Raw genomic sequence first — 24,347 nt, forward strand, 5'->3', positions numbered from 1 at the left:
AACCCAAAGGCTGAGGAGCCCCATTGGAGAGATTCACTTTAGCCTGATCAATTTGTACTACAATAAACTGCTGCCCAGTTCCCATAGCTGACTTTTTACTTTCTTAAGTGCAACACCTGGGCTTTTTAAACAACAACAATAGAAAAAGCCCACATAAGATACATGTGGCAAAACATTTATTATCTTAACCAGTTTTAAATGAACATCTTGGTAGTTTTACATGCATTCATATCATTGTATAGTCAATCTCCATAAATTATTTCACCTTTCAAAATTGCAACTCCATCCAATGAACAACAACCCTCCCCCTTTTCTCCCCAGTCCCTGGCAACCACCATTCTACATTTTGTCTCTATGAAATTTGACTACTCTCTACATTAGGTACCATATAAGCAGAATCACGCAATATTTCTCTTTTTATGTCTGGCTTATTTCACGTGGCATAATGTCCTCAAGATTCATTCCTGTTGCAGCCTATGACAAAATTTCCCTCCTCTTTTAAGACTGGATAAAATTCCCTTGTAAGTCTGTGCCATGTTTTATTCATTCATCATCCACCCATGGCCCTAGGGCTGGTTCCATCTCTTGCTTATTGGGAATAAGGCTGCTGGGTTCGAATTGAGGGATGCATTTGTCAAGTGCAACAGTCTAGCCTGCTGCTTCTCCAACTCAAATTCTTCCAGGGGACCTCTTAAGATATAGATTTCAACAGGGTAATCCCAGAGTGGGGTCGGAGAGTGCCTACCCTCGAAGTAGCAAGCCTATATATGTTCTTCATTGGCAGCAGGTCTGGGTTGAAGCCCAACTCTGACTCCCACTAATTTCTGAGACTTCATTCAGTTTTTTCATCTCTCTGAAGCTAATCCTCTGCCATAAATAAGACTCAACAGTATCTCCCTAAATGGTTTGTTGTGAGGATTAAACATTGAGACATGTATGCCTTAGCACTGTGACTAGCTCAGAGCCCCAGGGCTTCTGAATTTAGTTATTTTTAATATTCTGCTACAAATAAATCTTATGTTAATATCCTCATATAAGGGGACATTCTAATAGGACTGTTACTGAGATAATTGTACAACATGGCAGCAAAGATGTTAACTTGGGATTCCAGGTCAAAAAGAAGAGGAGTGGGTGGTGGACTCCAGGGAGGAGGACTGTGATTTGAAATGCAGGGGCAGGGGCTTGGTGACCTCCTTGTTGGCCATCCTGTTCCCTGGGGATTTTCTTTTTCATGAGTTCAAAGCCACGTCTCATTCCTGACTAATTGCCCACCCTGCCCCACCTCCACCACAGTTATTATTTGGAAAGTCATCGTGTCTGAAAGGTGGGGCGCTTCCTGGAATTGGTGACCTTGTCTCTTCCGGCTCAGCCATCAGGAAATCCCCTCCGGATGGACAGAGCTGGCCTCTGTGGCTCAGATCCTCATCTGGGTCCCTCTGCACACAACATGCAGGGGGAGGTGGCAGGGAGCCCTGTTTTCTTGTCTGAAGTAAATATGCAGCTGAGCCTTCTGAGCCTAGGGGCACCTGTTCTCCCTCATGAATGACGTGCGTCTGCACAGATTGTTTTTCATAATGTGAGAAACTGAGGCTTAGAAGAAGTAAATGACTTTTCCAGCTAGTAGGGAGCTGAAGTAGTGAGAATCAGTTCATGGTGTGACTCCAGTACCTTCTGTATTCAAATCCAGGTCCCATGACTGGCAGCCCAGCTCTTTGCACCTTCTCAAATCTGGGACAGTTGGGGTTATTCACCACCACCACCACCTCCTCCTCCAACTCCCTGAGGCTTTACTACTGTCAGGGGTCTTTTCTGCATTAGCTCTGATGACTGCAGGCTTAACTGAAAGAGTAGTTTCCTCTCATGAGAAGCTGTGAATTCTCACTTGACTACAAAAGTGGGAGGTGACAGGGATATAGAAGCAGCACTTTGCAAAGGAAGTTTCAAACATTCTATGTGCTGGAATTGCAGATGATCACCATAAAGACTCAAGAAAGCTTCAAAAGGCAGTGTTTCCCAAAAAAGTGGCCTCACACCTAGGAATATGCTGGTTAAAAGGCCAGTTTTCTCCACCTTCCCTGGACCTATTGAATTAGACTGAGGGAAGAGGAAGCAAGTGATTCTCATTCTTGCCAGGATTTGAAATACCCTGCATTAGAGAACCGAAATGGACCTTGATTGTAACATTCAGCAGACAGCAGCAAGTCCCCCTTGGAAAACAGGGACAATAAAATTTGATCTGGGAAAGCTTCCAAATGTAAGCTCTGAAAGTCACATTCTCCTGGGCTTGTGAGTCCCCCAACCACAGCCCACAAGTAGCAGACAGAGAAGCTTCCTGGTAGCCACCTGCTCCCTGCCCCCAGTCCCCCAGGAGGATGAAGTCAGGAATGTCCGGAAGAACCTTCCTTCTGCCTGGGCACAGGGCCAAAGCAGGCTCCAGAGGAAGCCAGCAGGAACCAGCCTATACATTGACTTTGCGCCTTCAGTTCCTGCATACTTACGTACTTCTAAAATAACCTCAGTGCAAAAGAGCAGAGACTGGGCTTTCCAAATTCCAATCATCATCTATCAAGCCTGTATTTATTTCTCCAAGGGCAATTATGAATGTCCAGGTACAGGGTCCCACCCCACTTCCTACTGACTTTAATACTTCCTTCAACCTGAGTCTCCCAAGAGCATAAGGGAGAAGAAAGACAAAACCTCCCACAGAGCTGTGAATGGGCCTTATCTAATAAGTGTAACTTAATAAGGACAGGGAGAAAAGCCAGGGGAACTATTCATGGAAAAGGAAGAGGAGAGAGGAGGAGGTTGCAGAAGAAGGAGAGAAATTTCCTGCTGAGCCAAGAAAGACTGTCTCATTGAGACAAATCCAGTCTCCTACTATATAACCAATGCTACTCTCAGTTCTTTCCATTTAGTAACCATTTGATCTTTACAACAACCTTATAAAGTAGACCATACTCTTGATTAGGAATGTGGCACAGAGAAGTTAAGGAATATGCCCAAGGTCACAGATCCATTTTATAATGAAGCTAGGCTTGGAACTGAACATCTGCAGAGTTCTTGCTTGTAACCACTGTACTAGGTGATAATAACTAAAATGTACTAAGAGCTTACAAATATGCCAAATTGTAGTTTCCTTCATTCTTATAACAATTCTGTGAAAGCTGGCACTATTGTTTCCATTTTAGAGAAAAGAAAGCTGAGGTTCATTGAAGATAAGTAACTTCCCCAAGTTCTCATGGCTAGTAAAGTGGCCCAGCCCTGGGTGCAGGCAGTCTGAGTCTAGAGCAGGCTCTCCTAGTTTTTACCACAAATACCAACAGAATCATCTAAGAGAAAAAGGACTAGAGGAGGAAATCATAGTTCCTAAGCCCTAATAGAGCAGAAATGTCCAGGTGCGACCAGCCTGGATGCTGAGAAGAGTATTTAGACCTGTCTAATCAGGCAGTGGAATGACTCAGGCTTTAAGTCTTAGGTGAAAGAGCACAAGTTTAGAACATCATCACTTACCTTTCTTGACAGAACTCAAACTGCAGAAACACTGAGAAACTCACCTATGATGATTGATTTCTTTTGCTTTTGGATCTTGAGAATGGTCTATAGAAAGTGCACTCCTAGGTCACACTACAGAGGTGAATTTGTGGTTTTCCTGACCATTCCATTACTGCTTGTCTGCCTGTCATCCCTGACCCCAAATCTGCAGCCTTAAGCTCAGCTCAAATACCTAGGGGCACATGAGCAGGAAACCAAGTGAAAAGACTTCTTACTGTTAACTGACAACTTTCTAAAATGTTGTTTCAGATTCTCCAGGAACATGAACTAGCTGCTGTAGAACCACTTAGGCAAAAACGAGCAGGTATGTACATTTGGCTCGCATGGTGATCTCTTTTGTTAAGTCCAATCAAATGAAATGTGATATAACTTTTTAAAAACACTATGGTCTCCATAATTCAGTCTCTAAGCACATTAGAGTCAAACAGTGCAGTTTGATTGCCAAAAGTACAAAGGAACTCCGTTTTCTACTTGATCAAATGAATAAATGGATCATTGCAACATATTTCGATCCCCTTTCCTCTCTCATCATGTGACCTCTTCCTATCCCCAGGGCCTCCCTGTGGCTCTCTCTTCAACTGTCCCCCAGCACCACTCGAAAGTCTGTTTCTGTCCTCCCAACCCAGCAACTTCTTCTTCTCATCTTTTAAAAATTTCTCTCGTTCAACCCTTTGTGAACCAACCTAACTAACCACCAGACTCCGGTCTTTCTCCTATTTCCCACTCTAATTTTCCACTAAACTGCAAAGAAGTAGTCTGGAAAATATAAGACTCTGTCCTTTGGAGAGTTTGGATTATGGAGAGCTGTAACCACGGATAGAAACACGGATCTTTGTGTCTTAGTCTGTTTTTTGTAGCTAAAAAGAAATATCTGGGACCAGGTAATTCATAAGGAATAGGAGTTTATTTGTCTCACAATTCCGGAGGCTGGCAAGTCTGAGAGCATAGCATCTGGTGGGTAGTGTTCCTGTGTGTCATGACAGGGTAGAGGGCATCACATGGTGAGACAGAGGAAGGTGCTAACTTGAGTCTCTGTTGCTCTTCTTAAAAAGCTACTAATGCTACCAGAGGACCCCATGCTCATGACCTCATCTAATCCTAATTGTCTCTCAAAGGCCCCACCTTTAAATAACATTAACATCTAAATAGGCAGATTATACTTCCAACACATGAACTTCTGGGGACACATTTGAATCATAGCATTTGGCATCTGGTCCTAAGTGCATGACCCTGCAGAGGGTCATGTGTACATCTACAGGCTGGATTCCTGGGGCCCCGATCTTCCCATCTCCATCAAATAAAATTTTCAGAGAAATGAACCTGTCATTTCTCTCCATAAAGGCCTTCATGAGCTTGGGAGTGACTTAGAGCTAAAAGCCAATCATCTGTTCATAGCTCCTGGGATCTTCTGAAATGCTTTCCCCATTTGATCACCTTTTGTTCCCTTTCACATGGACAGTTGCTGCCTGTCATCTCCATTTGCTTGGCTGGAGGACTCCTGCTTACATCTCCTGAGCTCCTGCTGGGTGAGACCTTCCATCCACCCATTCCCCAGACTTTCAGGGATGCTTTCCCTGGATTCTTATCGCCCATGAAACATTTCCTATCTCTGCATCTGCCCCAGCCCATTGTAAAGATTGTACTTCCTGTTTGCCATCCCTAGTAGCAGGGTGCTCCCTTTCGTCTTCTTCAGTCTCTGTAGCCTGGGATCGAGCCTAGTTCCTCCCTCGGTAAATGAGCAAACAAATGAAGAGCTCACATGTGTATGCCCTAGCTATCTCTTTCTGAGTTCCTGTTGGTAAATGTCTGCAGGCCGAGGGGCGGTGCCTCCTCTCTAGAAGGTGAAACTTCTTAACCTATCCCATTATGATTGAATCATTTTTAGGCATATTGCAACTTGATATATTTAGCTTTGTGTTCCAAAACAGACACAAGAATGCCAAAGAGAGCAGCCTTGCCCTGAGGTCAAAACACAGGGGTCTGTGAGAGCCCTTCACGTGTCAGTAGCCAGACCCAACTGTTGCTCAGGGCTGGAAATGAGAAATGGACCACAATCTATTAAATCCTCCAAATGCTCACTGGAAAGTCCTAACACTGCCGGGATACCCTCCCTCTTCTCCCCGCCCTGTTCCTTCTCTCCTCCCATCCTCTCCTTCCCTTTCTTTGTCTCCTCTCTGATCCTTTACTTTTTTTCCCCTTCACTTAGCCTTCATTCTGTTATCCTAGTATAATATGGAGGTTCCTCTCCTTCCCTGAAGTGGCCTGTTATAGCTTGAACTTACTGTGCTTTGACACAGATATCATTGCCCCCTTCCCTCTGACAACCCCTTGAGCACTTTTGTACCCTGTGGTGGGTACAGAGCCAGAGATGTGCCATTTGGGGTTTTGAAACACTTTTTTTTTTTTTCTCAGTGATACAAAGGACTGAACCCAGGGGCACTTTACCACTGAGCCACATCCCCAGTCCTTTTTTATTTGTTATTTTGAGACAGGATCTCACTAAGTTGCTCAGAGTCTCGTTAAATTGCTGAGGCAGGCCTTGAACTTGCAATCTTCTTGCCTTAATCTCCTGAGTTACTAGGATTACAGCTGTGACCCACCACACCTAGCTTGAAAGACTTTTATTATTATTATTAATCAAATTCTTTTAAACAATATTTATTTTTTAGTTGTAGTTGGACACAATACCTTTATTTCACTTATTTATTTTTATGTAGTGCTGAGTGAGGATCAAACTCAGGGTCTCGCACGTGTGAGGCGGGCGCTCTACCACTGAGCCACAACCCCAGCCCCTTAATCAAACTCTTTTGCGGGTGAGCTTCAGCTCTGTCTTTTTACCAAGTTCTTCCAGGGCTCAGGCTGCTGGCATCCTCAGGAGCAGTTTTACCCCACAGCTGCAAAAGGCAATTTTCCCTGTGCTTCTGAGCCTGATGTTTATGGGACCCACTGTGGAAGGGGGAGGGGCAGCCAATGGGGAGGAAACTACCTCCATATCTAAGAATTTGACATTCCAAAACTTTTCCAGGCAGGCTTTCATTACAAAACAATTATGACAATGATAAATCACCCTGAAAATATGTTTTCCATTTATTATACATGGTCCTCTGAGCTCTTGGGCCTCTCAAGTCATTTGGGAAGTGTTAATGAGTCAGCCCATCATCAGCAGAAGATGGATTGGACTTGGTACTTTTACAAAATCACTGAAGTAAGAAATGACCATAGAAAGGCTCATTGCAAGGCCCCCCAAATCAGGAATGTAAGTAGCAATAAAGAGCCTGGCTCCCCAGGTCAGTGACGAAAAGAAAGAACAGGAGCGCTTCCTCTAGCAGGATGCCATGTGAAGGTGTCTCTATTTTTGGGGGGTGCCAAAAAAGGGAGGTGCTGGGACTGGGCTCTAATCCTGAGTGGCATTCCCTTTCCTGTATATATATATACATCTCCCGTTCTGAAGGCTTCATGATAGACACAAGCGTATTAAGTTTCCAAGAAAAAGAAAATAGGTCAAGAATTTTCTTTTGAGCTGCTGGACCAAATTTTTAGAGTTTGGGATTAAATCATATTTAAAGGTAGAATAAATTTGTATTTATTTTCAATATAGTATGGATTTCAACCTAAGTCAGTTGCACAGTCTCATTGGCCTCCTAAGATACACACGCATGCATGCACACACACACACACACACACACACACGCACACACACATACATATCATATATACATCACATATATATGTCACATATATGTTATATATTGGCATCCCACACCCACCCACACAGTTTATCAGAGTCATAACCTTACAGGGTTTTTTGCTTTAGTTTGTTCATTTTGTTTCGTTTTGGTACTAGGGATTAAACTCAGGGCACTTAACCATTGAGCCACATCCTCAGCCTCCTCTCACTCCCTGCCTTTTTTTTTTTTTACAGGGTCTCCCTAAGTTGCTAAGAGCCTCACTAAGTTGCTAAGGCTGGCTTTGAACTTTCTATTCTCTTGCCCCAGCCTCTCAGGCTGCTGGGATTACAGAGGTGCCACTGTGCCCAGCTCTTTATACAGTTGTTGAGAGGATTAAATGATGTTGCTTTGTACATACAACTTTGGAAATGTTAATAGAATTATCTGGGGTTTATTTTCTTCTTTTTAATAATTTTTTTTTAATTAAAAACAAAGTCAATAGGTGGGGCCTAGCACAGAGGGGTATCCTGATCAGTCCCAGATCACTACCTGAATATGGAAAAATGGGTGCCATGACACAGGACTTAGCATTTTGGGAAAACTCTTTCCCAGTGCTACTGGGAATAGAAACCTGCATACAAACCCAGAGACCAGAGATAAGAATAAGTGTGGAACAGCCTGTGAGAGCAGCATGGCTGGTGGGGGCAGAGGGACAAGCATGTGTGGAAGCCTGAAGAGCTACATCAGCAAGTGCATCCTTGCTGGCCGAGAGGCTGGCACAGAGAGTGACTGATGAAATCACACGATTCCAGTGATTATGGATGGATTAGATGAAGAAATTATTGCCTGAGAGACCAACTAGGAGATTCAGCAGCCTGGACATGGGTCCGTGGCTGTGGAGAAAGATAAAAAAGAAACAGAGGATACACCTGCCTAAGACCATTTGAGAAATGGAGCCAAAGGGCTGGAGTCAAACGTGACTGGCTGGGGGTAAAGGTGAGCAATGGTCCAGATGACTGTCCAGGAGAGCACAAATCTGGGACCCTGTGTGCTGAGGAGGCCACAGGGAGAGGCCTGCACTGGAAGGAAAGGCTTACTGTAGAGGTGTGCAGAAAAGCTCAGAATTAAGTCTAAAGGGGAATCTTCACAGTGGACTGAAAGTGGGCATTTCTTACTGCTTAGCACTAGCACAAATGTCAGTTGCAAAAGTTCTTCACCCTGGGTCTCGGAGCTTCATTGGGAAGCACGTCTCAGAGACTGGCCCTGAAGACACCCCATTGGTTTTTCTTTGGCTTCCCAAGGAAATGGCTGGTGGGAAACAGAGGGCAAGGGTGAGTGGAGTCCAGCCTGAGGGGGTCAGGATGCCCAGAGCCTGTACTGGCTGGGTGACACTTCTTCACCTTTCAGTCAGAACCAGGTCCCTACAAGATCAGGTCACCAGCTGCCCATACGGAAATCCTGACTTTTCAGTAGACCTGGCAGTATGGGTCTGCTGGCCCTTTTTGATGTGGGGGCCAGGAAATGCTGAGCATTTCCCAGTTTAAGGAACAGGGTTTGGGTTTCCGTGGCTGTCACCTTTCTTGTGATAACACATGGTGCTCTGTGCTCTGGTGGTAGAATGAGTTGGAAGGCTCTAGGCTCTCTGACTAGTGTGTGTGTTGGTTTGGAGTTTGACATTGAATATTAAGACTGTTTTATAACTTCCCATTCTTGTGGTTGTACATGAAGTGGAGTTACACTGGTCGTGTATTCACATATGAACATAGGAAAGTTCTGTCTGATTCATTTTACTCTTTCCTACTCCCATCCCCACTCCCCTTCATTCCTCTGTCTAATCCAAAGAATTTCAATTCTTTCCCTCCCTTATTGTGTGTTAGTAGGACTCCAATTCCTTAACAACATCCTGTTGAGAAAATGTTACCCTGAACTTACAGATAAACAAAGTTTAGCTCACAGAATTTAAACAAGTGGCCCAGGAAAGAAGACCTTCCATTCTGCTCTCTGAAGCTCCAAAGTTTAGGGTCAAAGTGGAAAGTCACAGTTTTCAACATGTGGTTCTGGTTCTTGCCGATGCGGTCCCATTTCATGACTCTTAAGGCAGCTTCGTAGAGTAAAAAGGCCTCACAGACCTGTTTTAACTCACTAGGTCTGACTCATCTCACTTTATGTGGGGCTAACTTGGATGTTTGGGGTTCATGGTTAGCTGGTAGACTTGATCATCAGCTCCAGACTTCACAATCCAGGGTTCTATGATGCACGTTGCCAACCTCCTCCTCCATCCACACCTGCTAGGTAAACCATAGACTGGAATTCTGGCATTTCCTTCTTGTGTGAACAAATCTTTCTAAAACCCAAAAGTGAATAGATCCTTTGTATCTGCCGGTGGCAAGGTGTGATATAGACAACTGCAGTCAAATCACCACCTTCTATCAGGATAAAGAAGCATTGTCCCTTTGGTTACCAAGCTCCTTTCTCTAGGGTGAAGTCAGAAAACTTCCTTCATCTGCAGGTAGGAGATTAATTTTATGCATCTGCTGAGGCTCTGATTCTGAGAAGCCACTGTTCCCACCAGCGTTGCTAGGCAAAAGTAGTATTGTTTGCTTAAACAGCTGTGATTAAGACACAGAACTGCTTGTTGCCCTTTGTGGCCGATTTTCCAGAAATGTCTCTTTAAGATAAGTGGTGTGAGGTTGGCAGTGACTTATGGGAAAGGAGAGGGGAAATCCTGGTAGGTTTGTGCCTCCTGGGCTTGTGATACGCCTATGTCTGTGGCTGCTGACCCCTGGGATTGGCTGCCTTCCACTGAAGGGCATTGGTGAGCCAGAAAAAGTCAGACAAACAACACAGGGGGCAAAGGAGACTGAGGGAAAACACACACACACACACACACACACACACAACTGTCAGCAGCAGCAGAGGAGGGTGGAGGGCATCTAACAGACACAGGCAGAAGTAGGGGAGCTGTTCTCTATCCCTCTTGGGTCCTTTGCAGCCTGGAACAGGACAAGGAGTATCACTTTTCCAGGCTTGAAAGTTCCTGGGTTGAAAGAGCATAGGAAAGCAGGGGCTGGCATTTGTAACCTGTGTTTCTGGGCCTATTTGAGGGGACTGAGACAGTGTGCTGCTGACCCCCTCCCACATGGGGCATGCTGACCCCTGAGCATTGGGGCTACCTCCTACACATACAGGTGATCCTCCTGGGTCCTTGATGCTGTTCTAAGGTCTAAAGGTGATAAGAAGGAATGACCCAAAGAGGAAGCATGTCTTCATTAGCCCTCAAATGAGCCTAGAGTGTTGCCACTCAGGACTTTCCTGCTCCTTTGCCCTTCTGAGAGTGATGTTCTCCCAATGGCTTTCAGGCTGACCACTCACTTCGAGTCTCTATTCAAAGTTTACTACTTTAGGAAGGTCTTTCCTGATCATGCTACAAAAATTAACTCCCCACCCCATGATCCCTGTCATTCCGTCTATTTGTTCTTCCTTATTTTTCTCCTACAGAGCCGCCTGACGTAAGAATGCAAACTTAATCATTGGCCCCAGCATAAGAATGAGAGATTCATGAAGTCAGGACTTTGCGTCTTTGACTAACACAATGCTCCCAGCACCTAGCACAGTGCCAGGAAATGTACACTTAAGAAGTAGAATAACTACATATAAATCAATAAATCAAGGAACAAACAAACTAACCTGGCAAGACTTACTGACAAAATCCACGTGCACTGATAACAGTGGGTCATGATACTTTTCTCCTGACTGTGGATTTCTAGATTTATTATGGTCAAAAAACATGAACAAAATTTTTCGTGGTTCATCCATTTATTATGAATAATTTTAGTTTTTGAGCTTGATTTTATTTAATAACTTACTTTAGGAATTCTTAATTTCCTTTAAGGCTATATTTAACAATGATACCTTATATTTTTATGCTACTTTGGACTTTAAACAATGATTAGGTTTGTTATCTTCTTCATTGTGGTAGGTTATGATTGAAAGGAAACAGACTTAAGATTCAGAAAATTGTGCTTGCAAATCCCAGCTCTCCCACTCATTACTCTGTGCCTTCAACATGGAAGTGTATGCATACTGTTCTTGTGGCCCCAGAGACTGCTGGGTGATGAACAGATGGCAACTGCTATTGCCATTGTTACTGTTATTGTCATTGCCTTTGATTTGCCCAGTATCATTGGGTGAGGGGAAGGATAAGTAGGTATCAGCTCCCTTCAGGCACAAGAGGGCTGCACAGGACCCAGGAATTGATAATGTGCTGAGATCCGACTCTGCGATGCAGCCAGGTAGATAGATGATGAAGAGTGTGATAAGGAATTGTTACTGACCCCACCCATCCCAAACAGCCACTGTCCAGGAAATCCTGTTTATACCCACAGAAGGTCAGGCTTCAGCAAAGAGGATCCTGAAGCTAGTGAGGGATAAACATCACTGCATTACTTTTTATGAAAAAGAATGTGCTCCCAGGCAAGCTTTGTAAATATCAGGCAGCTTCCCTCCTTGCAGATGTTCCCAGTGGGCAACATAATATGACCAGGGTTAAACTCACAAATTATGATTAGCAGTTCTTCCAGGAAGCTTACTTTCATTACAGAACCATTTGAACATCCAGAAGAAAACAGGAATTGGAGGCAATGCTGAAGTATCCCAACAGACTGAGATTCTGTATTGTTTTAAAACGTATAATCCATCTTTATAAGTATACAAATATATCATAAAATGCATTCCTACAACATCTATCTGCACAGACCTTTTCTATAGTTTGAGTTAATTACAGAGATTTCAATGATGCCCAAGGAAATAATACTCAACAAAGTCAATGGGTAAAACCAACCTCCTAGGACAAACATAGTTTACAACTCAAGGGAATAAATAAGGCAGAACAAATAATGCAGCTTTCTGCAATAAACATTTAACAACTGGAGTTTCCCATAATAAACTTTCTCATAGTGTTTCACGTGAATAGTCCTGAGACTATTCAAAACAAATCTTACAATGTTATGGGAAAAAATGTTATCTTTTAGAAAGGAGATATCAAATTTTAATTTTATGGCAAAATACATACCATCCTCTCAGATTTGATGTAAATTTGAAAGTAATAATTTTGCAAGTAGTTACTGCTGCCCCCATCTCGTTTTAAAATATTCTCAATGCCTGTGTGTGAAACAGTCTTATTCTTTGGACTTTCTTTATAAACTACAAGCTGAGCCCATAGCTTCTGTTTAATTATATATTATAGCCAAGACAGGGTCAAAGATTTTCTTGGTGACAGAGAGGTGAGTCTATGAGTAGATTCAGAGAAGCAGACTTCATAAGGATTGGGCGTGTATCCATTAGCTGGTGAACTCCAGACCCTTTTGGTGAGTAAGGTCATGAGAAGTGGAGGAAACAGTTCCTGCCCTTGGGAAGCTTACCACTAATGACTGAGACATGATGTAATATAGGAAACCAACAAAGAACTATTCTAAGATTATACATTGTATACATAGTCTGTCAAGCCTGGAGTGGGTGTGTGTTGGGGAGCAGATCTCTTTAGAATGCCAGCAGACAACTACCTGGAGACAATTCTGGGAAGCAATGAAGAACTAGAAATCTCTTTTCTTTTACTTTTCCAATTTGCCAGATTTTTGTCAATTGTGTTCTGGACATTGGAGATATACAAAGGAAGAACAAAGAGCAGATGTTCTATGTGCATAGGCTAAGGGCAAAAGAAGTTAGCAAGGTGACCTTTCCCAGAGGTCTTCATGCATGGTTCAGCTCTTAGAATGTGTGTATGTCACCTGAAAGGTGCGGGAAACACACTGGCTCATTCCCGCAGGTCAGGATGGTGACTTTCATTGTCTAAACTGTTGCCAGAGTCTCCCTGCTGGTTCTTCCTGCTTCCATTCTTGCCCGGCATGGTTCACTCTCCACACAATGCTCCTTGACCTTGGACACCAAGATCCAGAGTTAGTAGAAAGTAGACAAACTCATCTTTTTCTCTTAGTGGGTTCATTAGAAATTCTCATGGGCTGATGTGCCCAGCATCCATACATACCTTTAACTGATCTGTCATGATTTCTCTCCATGTCCATGGGAGGTCCTCACAACCTTTGTGTGCTTGCATTTCAGTTGCCACGAGTGGTCCTGCCATGGAGGAGTACACTGTTGATATTGAGATCAGTTTTGAAAACACATCCTTCGTGGAGTCTATCAGAGCTCGCTTAAACAGCCTCAGTTTTCCAATTCAAGGAAACAACACTGACCCAGCTACTGATATTTTAAGCATAGAGCTGACAACTGGTGAGTAAGACACCCAAAGCTTTAGAATGGATGGTTGGGTGTATCAGAAGAAAAGCTAACTGGGTCCTTATTGTTAGGGCATGTTATACTTAGTAGGCAAGGGAAATGACTCAACAGGTCTACTGGTGTGATTTTATGACTTCACAGCCTCCCAGGATAAACTCCTATCAGTAAACTCTGCAGCCAGAGTTTCCTTCTTTGAAGTGGTTTGCTTGGTAGTCTCTCTGATGGTTGCCGTGAAGTTCCAAGATATGACTAGATCCTTCATGATAAACTATTGGACCCTCTGCCCCAGGCCAATCACTGGGTATAGCAAGGACTGGTTCAGGATATTAGTAAGTATCAAATTCCTTTCTTTTTGGAATCATAGGTCAGGAAGTAGGAGCCAGACACATATCTGGATCAGAAGCAAGGAATTCAGCAGAACCTCTCAGGCCTTGGATTAGTTACTGACTCACTTCCAAAGTCATGCCATCTCCTTTGTGTCTCAGGGAACCATCACCAGAGACTTAGTGTCCCAAAGGGGCCATGAGATGAGGCTGCCCATTGTCCTAAAAATGTTACTGCTCTGTAACCTGGAAAGCACTAACAGATGTTGGGTTTTATTATTCTACAATGAAGACAAGAATAAAATTCTTATTTTTCAATTCTCATTTTTATGTCAGTCCCCATAAAGGTATTTCTTTTTTCATTTTTGATTCTTAAGTATATGCTAATGGAATCTGACATAGCTCCCTTAAAGCCCCTTTGAATACTATGTTTCAACAAATTCTACCATGGAATTAATTTCCTTGAGTTAGTGGTTTTCTGGATTGGATGTCAATATGTGGGTCCTCCAGCAATGGCGAGTTTATTCCGTTTCCCAAATGAATTTGTGCACAGAGTTCTTTCTCTATAGAATATCTCATAAAACTCTTTGGGACATATATAGGAAACACCCCTCTGTGTTCTTGCTCAACACAGATTCTCCGCCTCTGAAATTATTTTTTTCTATTTATGGGAAAAAATTAAATACTGGATAGATTTTTAAACACTTTTGTTTTTCTTCCCAACTTTTTATGGAAACCTTTGGTGTCTGTAGTGCTATAAAGCAAATTTTGTAAATAAAATAGACCAGTAGGTATCCAATAAATAAGTGATTTTTAATCGAATACCTTGTGATCATGGACACTTGGTCAGTAGGTTAGTTCATATCACATGTGCTCAATATAAACATATGAGCAAACTGTCTCACGTTTCTTTTATTCTATTAGAGCTGATGTGACTTCAAAGGACTTTATAATTTAAACAATTTTGGAAACTTAAATTAACAAGTTTCCCTTTTAAAATGCAATTGCTCTTAGAAAGTGTAATCTCTCTTTCCAGAAAGACTGGTCATGCACACATTAAAGAGTGAATTCTTTCTGATATCTAACTGTGAAGGAGATCTGCAAAAAAAAAAAAAAAATGTTCAGCTAGGCACGATGGCACATGCCTATAATCCCACTGACTTGGGAGGCTGAGACAGGAGGATTGCCAAGTTCAAAGCCAGCTTCAGCAAAAGTGAGGTGCTAAGAAACTCAGTGGGACCTTGTCTCTAAATAAAATACAAAATAGGGCTGAGGATGTGGCTCAGTGGTCGTATGCTGCTGAGTTCAATCCCCAGTACAAAAAAAAAAAAAAAAAAACAACAACAACAACTATGGTTCAACAGAGCAGAAAGAGCCTGAGACTCATGAACCTCAGGACCAGCAGAGAACAGCCAAGGAGAGTTCTCCTCAAAGGGAATAGGGAGAGTGTGTGATTCGGGTCAGGCTTGTGCTCCTGATTTCTGAGAACCATTGTCCTCTTCCCATACAACGGCTTTCCTTATGATCCTTTCCAGAAATTCAGTTTTATTAATAGTGAATAACTGAGGATGTTTAAGGCTATACAGTGTGTGTAAAGCAACTAAACAACACCCAGAATAGTAGTAGTTGGTTTGGAAATGACAGCTTTGTCTTTCCCCCAAACCATGATTGCATTGTACACAGGTGTCTAAAGTCTTTCAGGTATTTCTCCTCATCCCTTTTCTTCCCCAAAATAAAAAACAACACTTTAGCAGTGAAATTTCAGGACAACAAGAGATTTTTGAGAAAGAGATTCTTTTTGTTTCTCTTCAAATTACCCCCGTCCATTGTCTGCCACCCACATATAATTTCTTCTGTACCTAACACTTCTGCCAACTCCAACCTACTGCTGGGAGACAGGATTGTGTCGTGTTCAAGGAATAATTGGAACTTGCCTGTCCTTCCTATTTCAGAAATGACTATTTGATAGCTTTCATTTGCATAGGATTTGGCCAGGTTATCCTTTGCAGAATGGACAGCTTCCAATGAGAGGACTTTGGACCAGCTTTACAAACCGAGTTAAAAGCACTGTTTTCACAGCATTTTTGATGTTCCCGCTGAGATCAGAGTCCATTTGGCCTGTTCACTCTTGAATGTAAAAGGCTCAAATTTATTTGCCTTCTGTATCTGTTATCTGCTGCTGCATAACAAGTTACCCTAAACCTTAGCATTGTAAACCAACAGAACTATTTATCTTGAAGTTTCTGACAGAAATTGGGAGCAGCTTAGTTGGATGCTTCTGATTCAAGGTCTCTCATGGGGTTGTAATTGAGCTGTCAGCTAGAGTTGAAGTCATCTGGAACTAGAAAATCCACTTCCAAGCTCACTCCTGTGGTTGCTGGCAGCCTGTAGTTCCTTGCTACCTGTCAGCTAAAGATCTCAGTTCCTTACGACGTGGACCTCTTCATGACATGTCTTCATGCCATGGTAGCCAACTTCCCCCATGAAAATGGAGAGAGAGAAACAGAGAGGAACAAGCCAGAGGAAATCTGGAGTCTTTAATATCCTAATTTCAGAAGCTCCATACCATCATTTCTGTCATATTCCATTGGTCACATGGGCCACCCTTGTACAGTAGTAGAGAGCACTGGAAAAGAGTGTGAATACCCAAAGGCAGGGGTGGGCAGGGGCCTTCTTGGAGGCTGGCTCCCACCGACTATGTCCTGGAATCTGTTTATCATCGTAGACATCTGGTGGTCATTTGCTCTTAGGCAAGACCCACCAGAAGATGACTCTACAGTCATCAGTCACTCGACAGTCACTCAATAATTTCAGCACCATCTTTCTGGTGGCCATGCCTGATGGCATTGTAGGGCACATGTGCGTTCAGGAACTTGTGCCATCCTATGGAATTTCCCAGAAGAGCAATATGAAGTCAAGTTAGGATTTCCTACAAGTACAGATACTTGCAGTCTATAAAGGCAAATGTGGTGACTACCTTCTCTGTCCTCCTCTTCCTGTTGATGACAGTCTGCAGGCCTACTGGAAATGAGATCTGGTGCTCCTGCGAGACAGGCTATGGGTGGCCTCAGGAAAGGTGCCTCCACAGTCCCACTTGTCAAGAGCAAGGCAGCTCTCTCCCAGGGCACCGTTGCAGTTGCCTTAGGGGACTTCCTTCAAAGGGACCTTTCTGCCAGCTCCAGGGAGGTAAGTACCTTCTCATGAATATTGTTTGAGTGATTCAACTTCAGCGGAGGCAGATGTTTCTCTGTATTCAAACATCAACATGAGATTTTCAAGTATTGCTCTATGTTGTTCAGCAGATGTTACCTTGAGAATGAAGGTCAGACTAAATGTGGAATTTCCAGAAGACCTTAAGAACACATCCTCTGCCCTCTATAGGTCCTACAAGACCGACCTGGAAAGAGCGGTACGTTTTGGCCCCAGGAAAATCTTAAACCAACAAAGTGTGTGTGCAGAACTGAGTTTATTTTATTCATAGTAGACAGTCATCTATGATATGAATTAGAAGTATTTCATATCCATCTTGGATGGCGAATTTAAAAGTATTTGAATAGTTCAGGGAGACATTGTGGTCAAGAAATCAGCTTAACCTATAAGTAAAACTTCTTCTCAGGGTGGATGTGATTCAGATAAGATTTGGTGGCATTGATTCACTAAAATCTATTCAGAGGCCCTGGTCTAGAAACATCAATTGTTTCATTTCTATTCTTCACACACCACATGTATAAGAATTCTAACATCTGGTGAGCAGACCAACCTCAGACCAAGCTCAAACTGTTTCAAGATTCTCTATGCTACAGGTCATTAGGCACTCATACAAAAGACAATTTAAATTTAATCATGTAAACAAGGATATATCCCGTGAATGCTAATCCACTGCCAGATGCTCTTCTAAAGTGCTTTGTACTAGATCAACTGTAAAACCTTAATGCTGTTTCTGAGTTAAACTCACTTGAAACAGCTTCCCAATTGGTGTAGTGCAGATTATTCAGGTGGCCTGAGATAATGACTTTCCATCACTCTCAGGGCAGCCAAATCCCTGCTTGGGGCTGGAAGCAGCCTCTTGCCTCACCCAGTGGGCCATATAAATATTGTCATTTTCCCTGGGTGCCATGATGGAGTGCTTACCCAGAAGAACTCTTGGACCTCTGATTTGCATATCTGGCATGTCATAATTCTACATAGAAGGAAGCCCTCTTCTCATATACCAAAGTGAGGGTTACATGTTAACCTTTGGATCTCATCCACACAGGTACCCTACATTCCTACCATGTAACTTCGTTGTATATGGTAGCTGCCTGTAAATTTAATTTGGGTCAAATAGAATCTCCTGTGGGGTTGGTGTTTAGAGGAACAACATGGGATAAAAACATCATCAAAAGCTATATGAGCTCAACCAGTGTAGCAATATCATCAAATGAGGAGCAGGTACTGAGGTGCTCTCCCATATGTCCCTCCTGGGCCTTCAGCTACATGGGGATGTGATTGAGTCCCAAGTGCTCTCTCTGGTACCCTTGATGGCATTTGCTTCTTCTTAATGATGAATGAGCTCAGTGACCTGTGTCAGATACAGAGACTCCTTGGAAGGACTTATTTGGACTTCCCTGGCTCAGCCTAGGATGGTTTTATTTAACCTTCCTTATCTCTTCCACATAGGACCCAATGGCTCTCCCTGCCTTCCCCACTCCCCATCATTTTCTTTTCTGGGCATCTGTCTGAGCAATTTTTTTTTTCACATTTAATCTTGTGTGTACTTCTCCAAGAACCCAGACTGACATAGGTGGTCGGGAAATGCTTTCTTAAGGATCCCCTAATGCCAAAATATAAAGAAGAAAATTTTACCCAGGGTGATAAGCAACATGGGCTTTCTACTCGATTTGAAATCTTTTGTATCTCACATCAGCTTCTAAAACATGATACTCATCTTGCCTTATTTTCCAGTTCCAGGAGGGTTACAGAATTTTACCAGGCTTCAAATCGGTGACTGTGACAGAATTCACGTAAGAGTGCTCTACTTTGTTCATTTCTATTTGATGGCAGAGATCAGCATGTCAGTGAAGGAGGAAAGAAAACCATTAGTGGGCATCATGTGGAATGCTTAGCAAGAACAGTTTGTTAGACATGAAGACAAAAGCCAGATTATAAGGGTTAAAAGGGAAAGGAGACACTGAGAAGAGTCCTCACCCCTTACAGATACACCTATATAAAAGTAAGGACAGAAAAAGATATGGCCACTTTATGTGTGCAAGCATTTTGCAAAGAGATAAATTTTCAGTCTAGAGAGTTTAGAAATTTGAAAATAAAATAATGTTATATACCAATGCCTTTATGCAAGAAAATTCTTGCCAGCCAGTCAGGACCCCAGAGTTGCATGCTTGTTTCCCTTGGAGTTGGGTACTCTGTAGCCTTGAGTGGATTTTCACACTATTTTGAAGACTTAGTTGCAAATCTTAAAAAATCAGGAATCTGTATGGGAACATCCAGGGTTTGGGCTTCATTAACATTCCATGTATCTGGTAAGGCCAAACTCCCTGTGTGACAGCCATCAGCAGGTTTTGCTTGGTGGCTGGCTCCCATGACCAGGGGGTGGGACTCTGTTCATTAATTCCCACCTGCAAGTTTTTTCACCTGTCTTACCTGTTTGTGGACTTTTGGGTATGCAAGCTCTGCCTAGGGTTTTTTCATCCAGAGTTTGAAGATAGGTTTCTTTTGGTGATTTCCTGAGCATAATAGCCCCCAGGTGGTTAGTGCTATTTGTTTTCCCATGCAAATAAATCACGAACATCTAGATTCTTCCAGGTGAATTGCTGCTTTACTAAACTAAGTGTCTCTATTCAGCAAGGGCAGTGTGACTGTGTCATATGAAATCCAGAGTAAAACACCACCACCTGGATTAATTCAGAAAGCCAACGAGCAAGTCACGCAGACTCTTAATCAGACCTACAAAATGGACTACAGTTCCTTTCAAGGGGTGCCTAGTAGTAAGTGAAACCTTGCTACATTTTCCCATCTGTAGATTCTATCTAGATGGTAATGGTGTTGATGGTTATGCTTAAACCTTGAAAATCATTATGCTATATTCTGTGGAGAAAGACTTTCCGGTTCCTGGCACATAGGATTATGTGCCATCTCCCCCTCTCTGATCAATGCTTCTCAACTTGGCTTGTGTCACTGCATTGGGATATAGGGGAGAGGGGAGCAGGGAACTTACAACAGGGCCAACCTTTTCAAGAAGAAACCTTCTGAAAGAAGCCTTCTAATGTAGCAAGAAGTTTGAGAGCCACTGCTCTCAAACATCATGTGGTGGTAAATTGTTTTTTGTTTGTTTGTTTTGTTTTGTTTTGTTTTAGATGTTCTCCCCACTTTACAAATGGGGTTCAAAGTTGGGCTTTGGTGTGTCTGAAGGACACAAAACCTATTGTTAGTTGGCAGCTAGTAAGTGAACCTATGAGAGCAAGATGAACAAACGAGTCGGCCAGCAGATGTTCTGCATAACTCAGGTCTGCAGTCTGGAGCAAAGGCAATAGCTCTTGGGAATCTAGTATGGGGGCGGATACTGACAGGATGGTGTAGGCACAAACAAAGGAAAAGGCCCCTTTGTCAGGAGTCAGGTCAGCTTCACAGAAAGTTTATATCCAATGTTTAGGTTCTCTGCACATACTTTCAAACATTACATCATTTTTTAACATAAAATATTCTAAGTGATAAAACTAGCTATGAGAAATATGTATAATGGTAGAATGTACTATAAGATAAATAGCGAAAATGAAAATTCAGACTAAATAAGACAGTAAAACATAAATAAAAATCAGAAAATTAAAGAAAAGAGAATAAGTGTCCTGGAAATCTGGCTCACATAGATGCATCTTAGCAATACCACCCTCCCCTGACGGTAACACCAACTGGCCAACAAACAGATGTGCTTTCTCTGCCCTGAAGAGTTCCTTTTGTTCATCATACCAAGGGCTCAGGAGAGTAGCAGATTTTTGCATAGTTAAATTGCAGGTATGATTTCTCTTTCCCCAAAATTGCAGTCATGTGGAGGATAGGCAGCCATATAAATGAATCAGTGCCCAGGTTTTAGTGATTGGACTCACTGTCCATCTGGGCACATGCTGCTGATAGTCCAGTTCATGTGGTACATTTGCATCCATGACTTGAACTTCCAAAGAGCAATGGAGTCATTGAAAATGGCACTAAACATCCTCTCACCCCTACACAGAGTCTATATCCATCTCTGTCCTCCCTCAAAGGCCAGAGCCGGATTCTGTGATATGCAGAGCCTAGAGCAATAAACATGAACTGGTAGCACACTCAATTCCACAGGGAACTCAGATGCCCTCCTCCTCTCCACAGTGTAGGTAGTGTTAATCCAGAACACAGACATCCCAAAACTCAGGTTACTGGATGAAAATTTTCTCCTCCTCCTCCCCCTTTCCCCTCCCCCTCCCTCTTCGACCTCCCTCTTTCCTCTCCCTCCTCCTCCTCCTCCTCCTCCTCCTCCTATTCTTCTTCTTCTTCTTCTTCTTCTGATGATGATGATGATGATGATGATGTGTGGCATGAGTAGGAGAGAAAGAGGGCAAGAAAGAAGAATGTTGAATGAATGAGTTGGTATCAGAAACTTAGTTTTAAATCCATCTTCACAAGATGCAAAAGGTACATGGCAGTCTTTAGAATAGATCCATTTACTTTGTCATACATTAATCCTCTGGTGATACTTCATTAAACAACAGCACACTTGTTCTTAATTATTCCTGCTAAATTTATATTAAATTCCATTTAACCATATAATATTGGAAGTTCCATGAATTTTACTTATTAACCATAATCGTAATGAAAACAGGGACATTTACCACATCTTTTTGTATTAATTCCAGAGTAGTTACTTCTATTTCATATTCTCATGTCCTGTGAGATAGATGTCATTATTCCCATTTACAGATGAGGAACTGGAGGTTGATGGAGGGTGAATGACTCACCCAAGGACACATAGCCAATACCTCAAGTTTGTATGACTTCAAAGCTAGTGCACTACATTAAATACTCACAGATGGTTTTGCTTCCCAATAGTTAAATGAGATTTTAAAAAAGAAATCTGATTTTAACCAGTGGTCTTAAAGAAGTGGTAAGATACTAATATTTTGACTAGAACATCATACTACCCAAAATTAATTTTATGGTGACTTATTCCCATATTTATTATCTATAGAGGATCTTTCCTGGGCTTCAAGCCCCACTCCTCTGGTTTTCTCAATACATATAAGTCATGTTATATAAGCAAAGGGCATCCATAAAAATGGATACAAAGATAACCAACATAGTGTTTTTATATGTGTAATGACAATACAATGATTTTCTGGAACTTACTGCCATCACAGTAATAATAGCTGCTGATTTCCCAAGTCCCCTCCCAAAATGACTCTCACTGTTCTCATTTTCCAGAAAACAAAGCTGAGGTTGGGTGAGGCCAAGCAGGTTCCCCAGGTCCACACAGGTGCAGGTGGGACAAAATCCAAGTCTAAATCCACACCTGTCAACCTACTAAGTTCTCATACTTAAGGGTCTATGGGGATCAGACCTTGAAAAACTTCTTTGTTCTCAGGAAGGTTTTATTTATTATCAATAACAAGTTTATCTTCCCATTTGTAGCTCATTATACACTTAGAGCTTTCAGTGGGCACAAGATATGAGTAATTGGTGAGAAGCAGTTGATATTATTCCAGTCAGTAGCAAAGAAACCCCATGCTTATCAGCTTGGGTGACTTTTTCATAAATAAATGCACTATTTTCTACCAGATTTTTGAAATATTGAAAACATCTTTGGGGTCCTATTACTACCATTAGGAACTCCTGAGTGACCTTATGACACGTGTTACGTAGGCCCCAAACTAGAAGCTCTGCCCCTAGTACCTAGCAGCATCCCAGGTGCTCAGGAGACCTCTTAAGATTTCCCAGCATGGGTGGCACCTGGATTCCATTAAATTTATTTGCTCTAGGATCCTAACACCTTTTCTTTGAATTTCCAGATGAAACTAAGTTCACTGTCGTACCAGAAATCATCTTTGAAGGGGACACAGTAACCCTGGAATGTGAAAATGAAGTTTTGTCCTCCAATGTGTCTTGGTACCGGGGAGAAAGACACATCCAGAACAGCAGCAGATTCTCCATTTACACCTCGATGCCCAACAACATAACCTCAGTATCACGCCTCACCATCCACAACATCACTCAGGGTGACGCGGGTGAGTCTTCCTCAGTGTTTTGTTTGAGGAAGCTGAACAGAATGCTCTTAAAGGAGCAAACCCTATAATGTGTTAGCAGTGCTGCTCTCTTCAAAAGGAAGTATTCAGGCTCCATACTTCAAAATTGAAAATTTATCCTGTGATCTTAAATTATTTTCTAAATTAATTAATGTATTGTCATTATTTTTTACTATGTTGTATGTTCTTATTCTTTGAGTTTTCAATTAAATTCTAAAAAAAAATTAAAGTAGCTTAATTAAGGTAGAATAGATGTGTAATAAACTGCACATATTTAAAGTTCTTTAAGTTTTGACCTATGTACACCTAGGAAACCATCATCAGAATCAAGATAGTGAACCCCCATCATCTATCACCCCCAGCCCCAGATTTTCCTGTCCTCTGCAGTAATCTGTCCCTTTGGCCTGTCCCCACCATCCTGTCTCCCCTGCCCCGAGCAGCCATAGGAGCGTAAGTCTTAATTTTTCATTTTCATCCAGATATCAACAAGGTCACCTCTATTTCTCTGCATTAAAAGGTAGGCTGTTGACACATGGGGTATATCACATCTTGGCCAATTCTGATTTTACCAGAGGGTTAAATAAGATGTCAAAATTTTCTATCTTCTAAGTCTCCAAAGCTTTCCAAAAATTTTTCCTCTCCCGTTTTCAGTCTTATTCCTTACTAGCAAAATCCATGAGACTGCTACAATCAGAACAACTCTCTACTGTGTATCTGTGGCATCAGAAACCTCTGCATTGATCCTCAGCATTTCCCAAGTGTTTCTTAAGGAGCATTTAAATCAAGCCTCAGGTGCTTTGAAAATGAGGCCTCCTGATGTAATGCCATGCTGCATGAGACAAGACTATCATTCATCTAAGGCAATACATACGTGGGGTAATAATAAATGATTTTGTGTATTCTGTGCAGGTGAATATCTTTGCAAACTGATATTGGATATTTTCGAGTATGAGGCTAAAAAAAAAATAGATGTGCTACCCATCCGAATTTTGGCAAAAAAAGAAATGAAGGTGATGTGTGACAACAATCCTGTATCTCTGAACTGTTGCAGTGAGAGTAACGTAAATTGGAGCACAGTAGAATGGAAGCAGGAAGGAAAAATAAGCATTCTAGGTAAGAATGTTAGATAAGACGTTCTTTGACAAATAGGCCTTTGCTTGCTTCTTGGTCATGTAAAAGATGAGAGATGGGACAGAAAGTGGGGGGAATATCAGATGCCTGTCTTTTTTTTCACTTTTGATCTT

General features: G+C 42.2%; 1 protein-coding gene across 6 annotated transcripts in view; it reads left to right on the plus strand.

The window, feature by feature from the left end:
• Adgrf5 (adhesion G protein-coupled receptor F5) overlaps positions 1–24,347 on the plus strand; it is a 90,197-nt gene that overhangs the window by 39,935 nt on the left and 25,915 nt on the right. For 4 of the 6 annotated variants that reach the window (XM_026394427.2, XM_026394431.2, XM_026394430.2 and 1 more), the window contains exons 3-10: positions 3,802–3,856; positions 13,338–13,508; positions 16,847–17,023; positions 17,137–17,246; positions 18,782–18,840; positions 19,679–19,821; positions 22,870–23,085; positions 24,013–24,216. In XM_026394427.2, the coding sequence (XP_026250212.2) occupies positions 3,802–3,856; positions 13,338–13,508; positions 16,847–17,023; positions 17,137–17,246; positions 18,782–18,840; positions 19,679–19,821; positions 22,870–23,085; positions 24,013–24,216 (1,135 nt within the window). The remainder of the gene's footprint in view (positions 1–3,801; positions 3,857–13,337; positions 13,509–16,846; positions 17,024–17,136; positions 17,247–18,781; positions 18,841–19,678; positions 19,822–22,869; positions 23,086–24,012; positions 24,217–24,347) is intronic. The other 2 variants (XM_026394429.2, XM_026394432.2) reach the window with 1 other exon arrangement.

Source organism: Urocitellus parryii, chromosome 8, assembly GCF_045843805.1.
Source record: "Urocitellus parryii isolate mUroPar1 chromosome 8, mUroPar1.hap1, whole genome shotgun sequence".
NCBI lineage: Eukaryota > Metazoa > Chordata > Mammalia > Rodentia > Sciuridae > Urocitellus > Urocitellus parryii.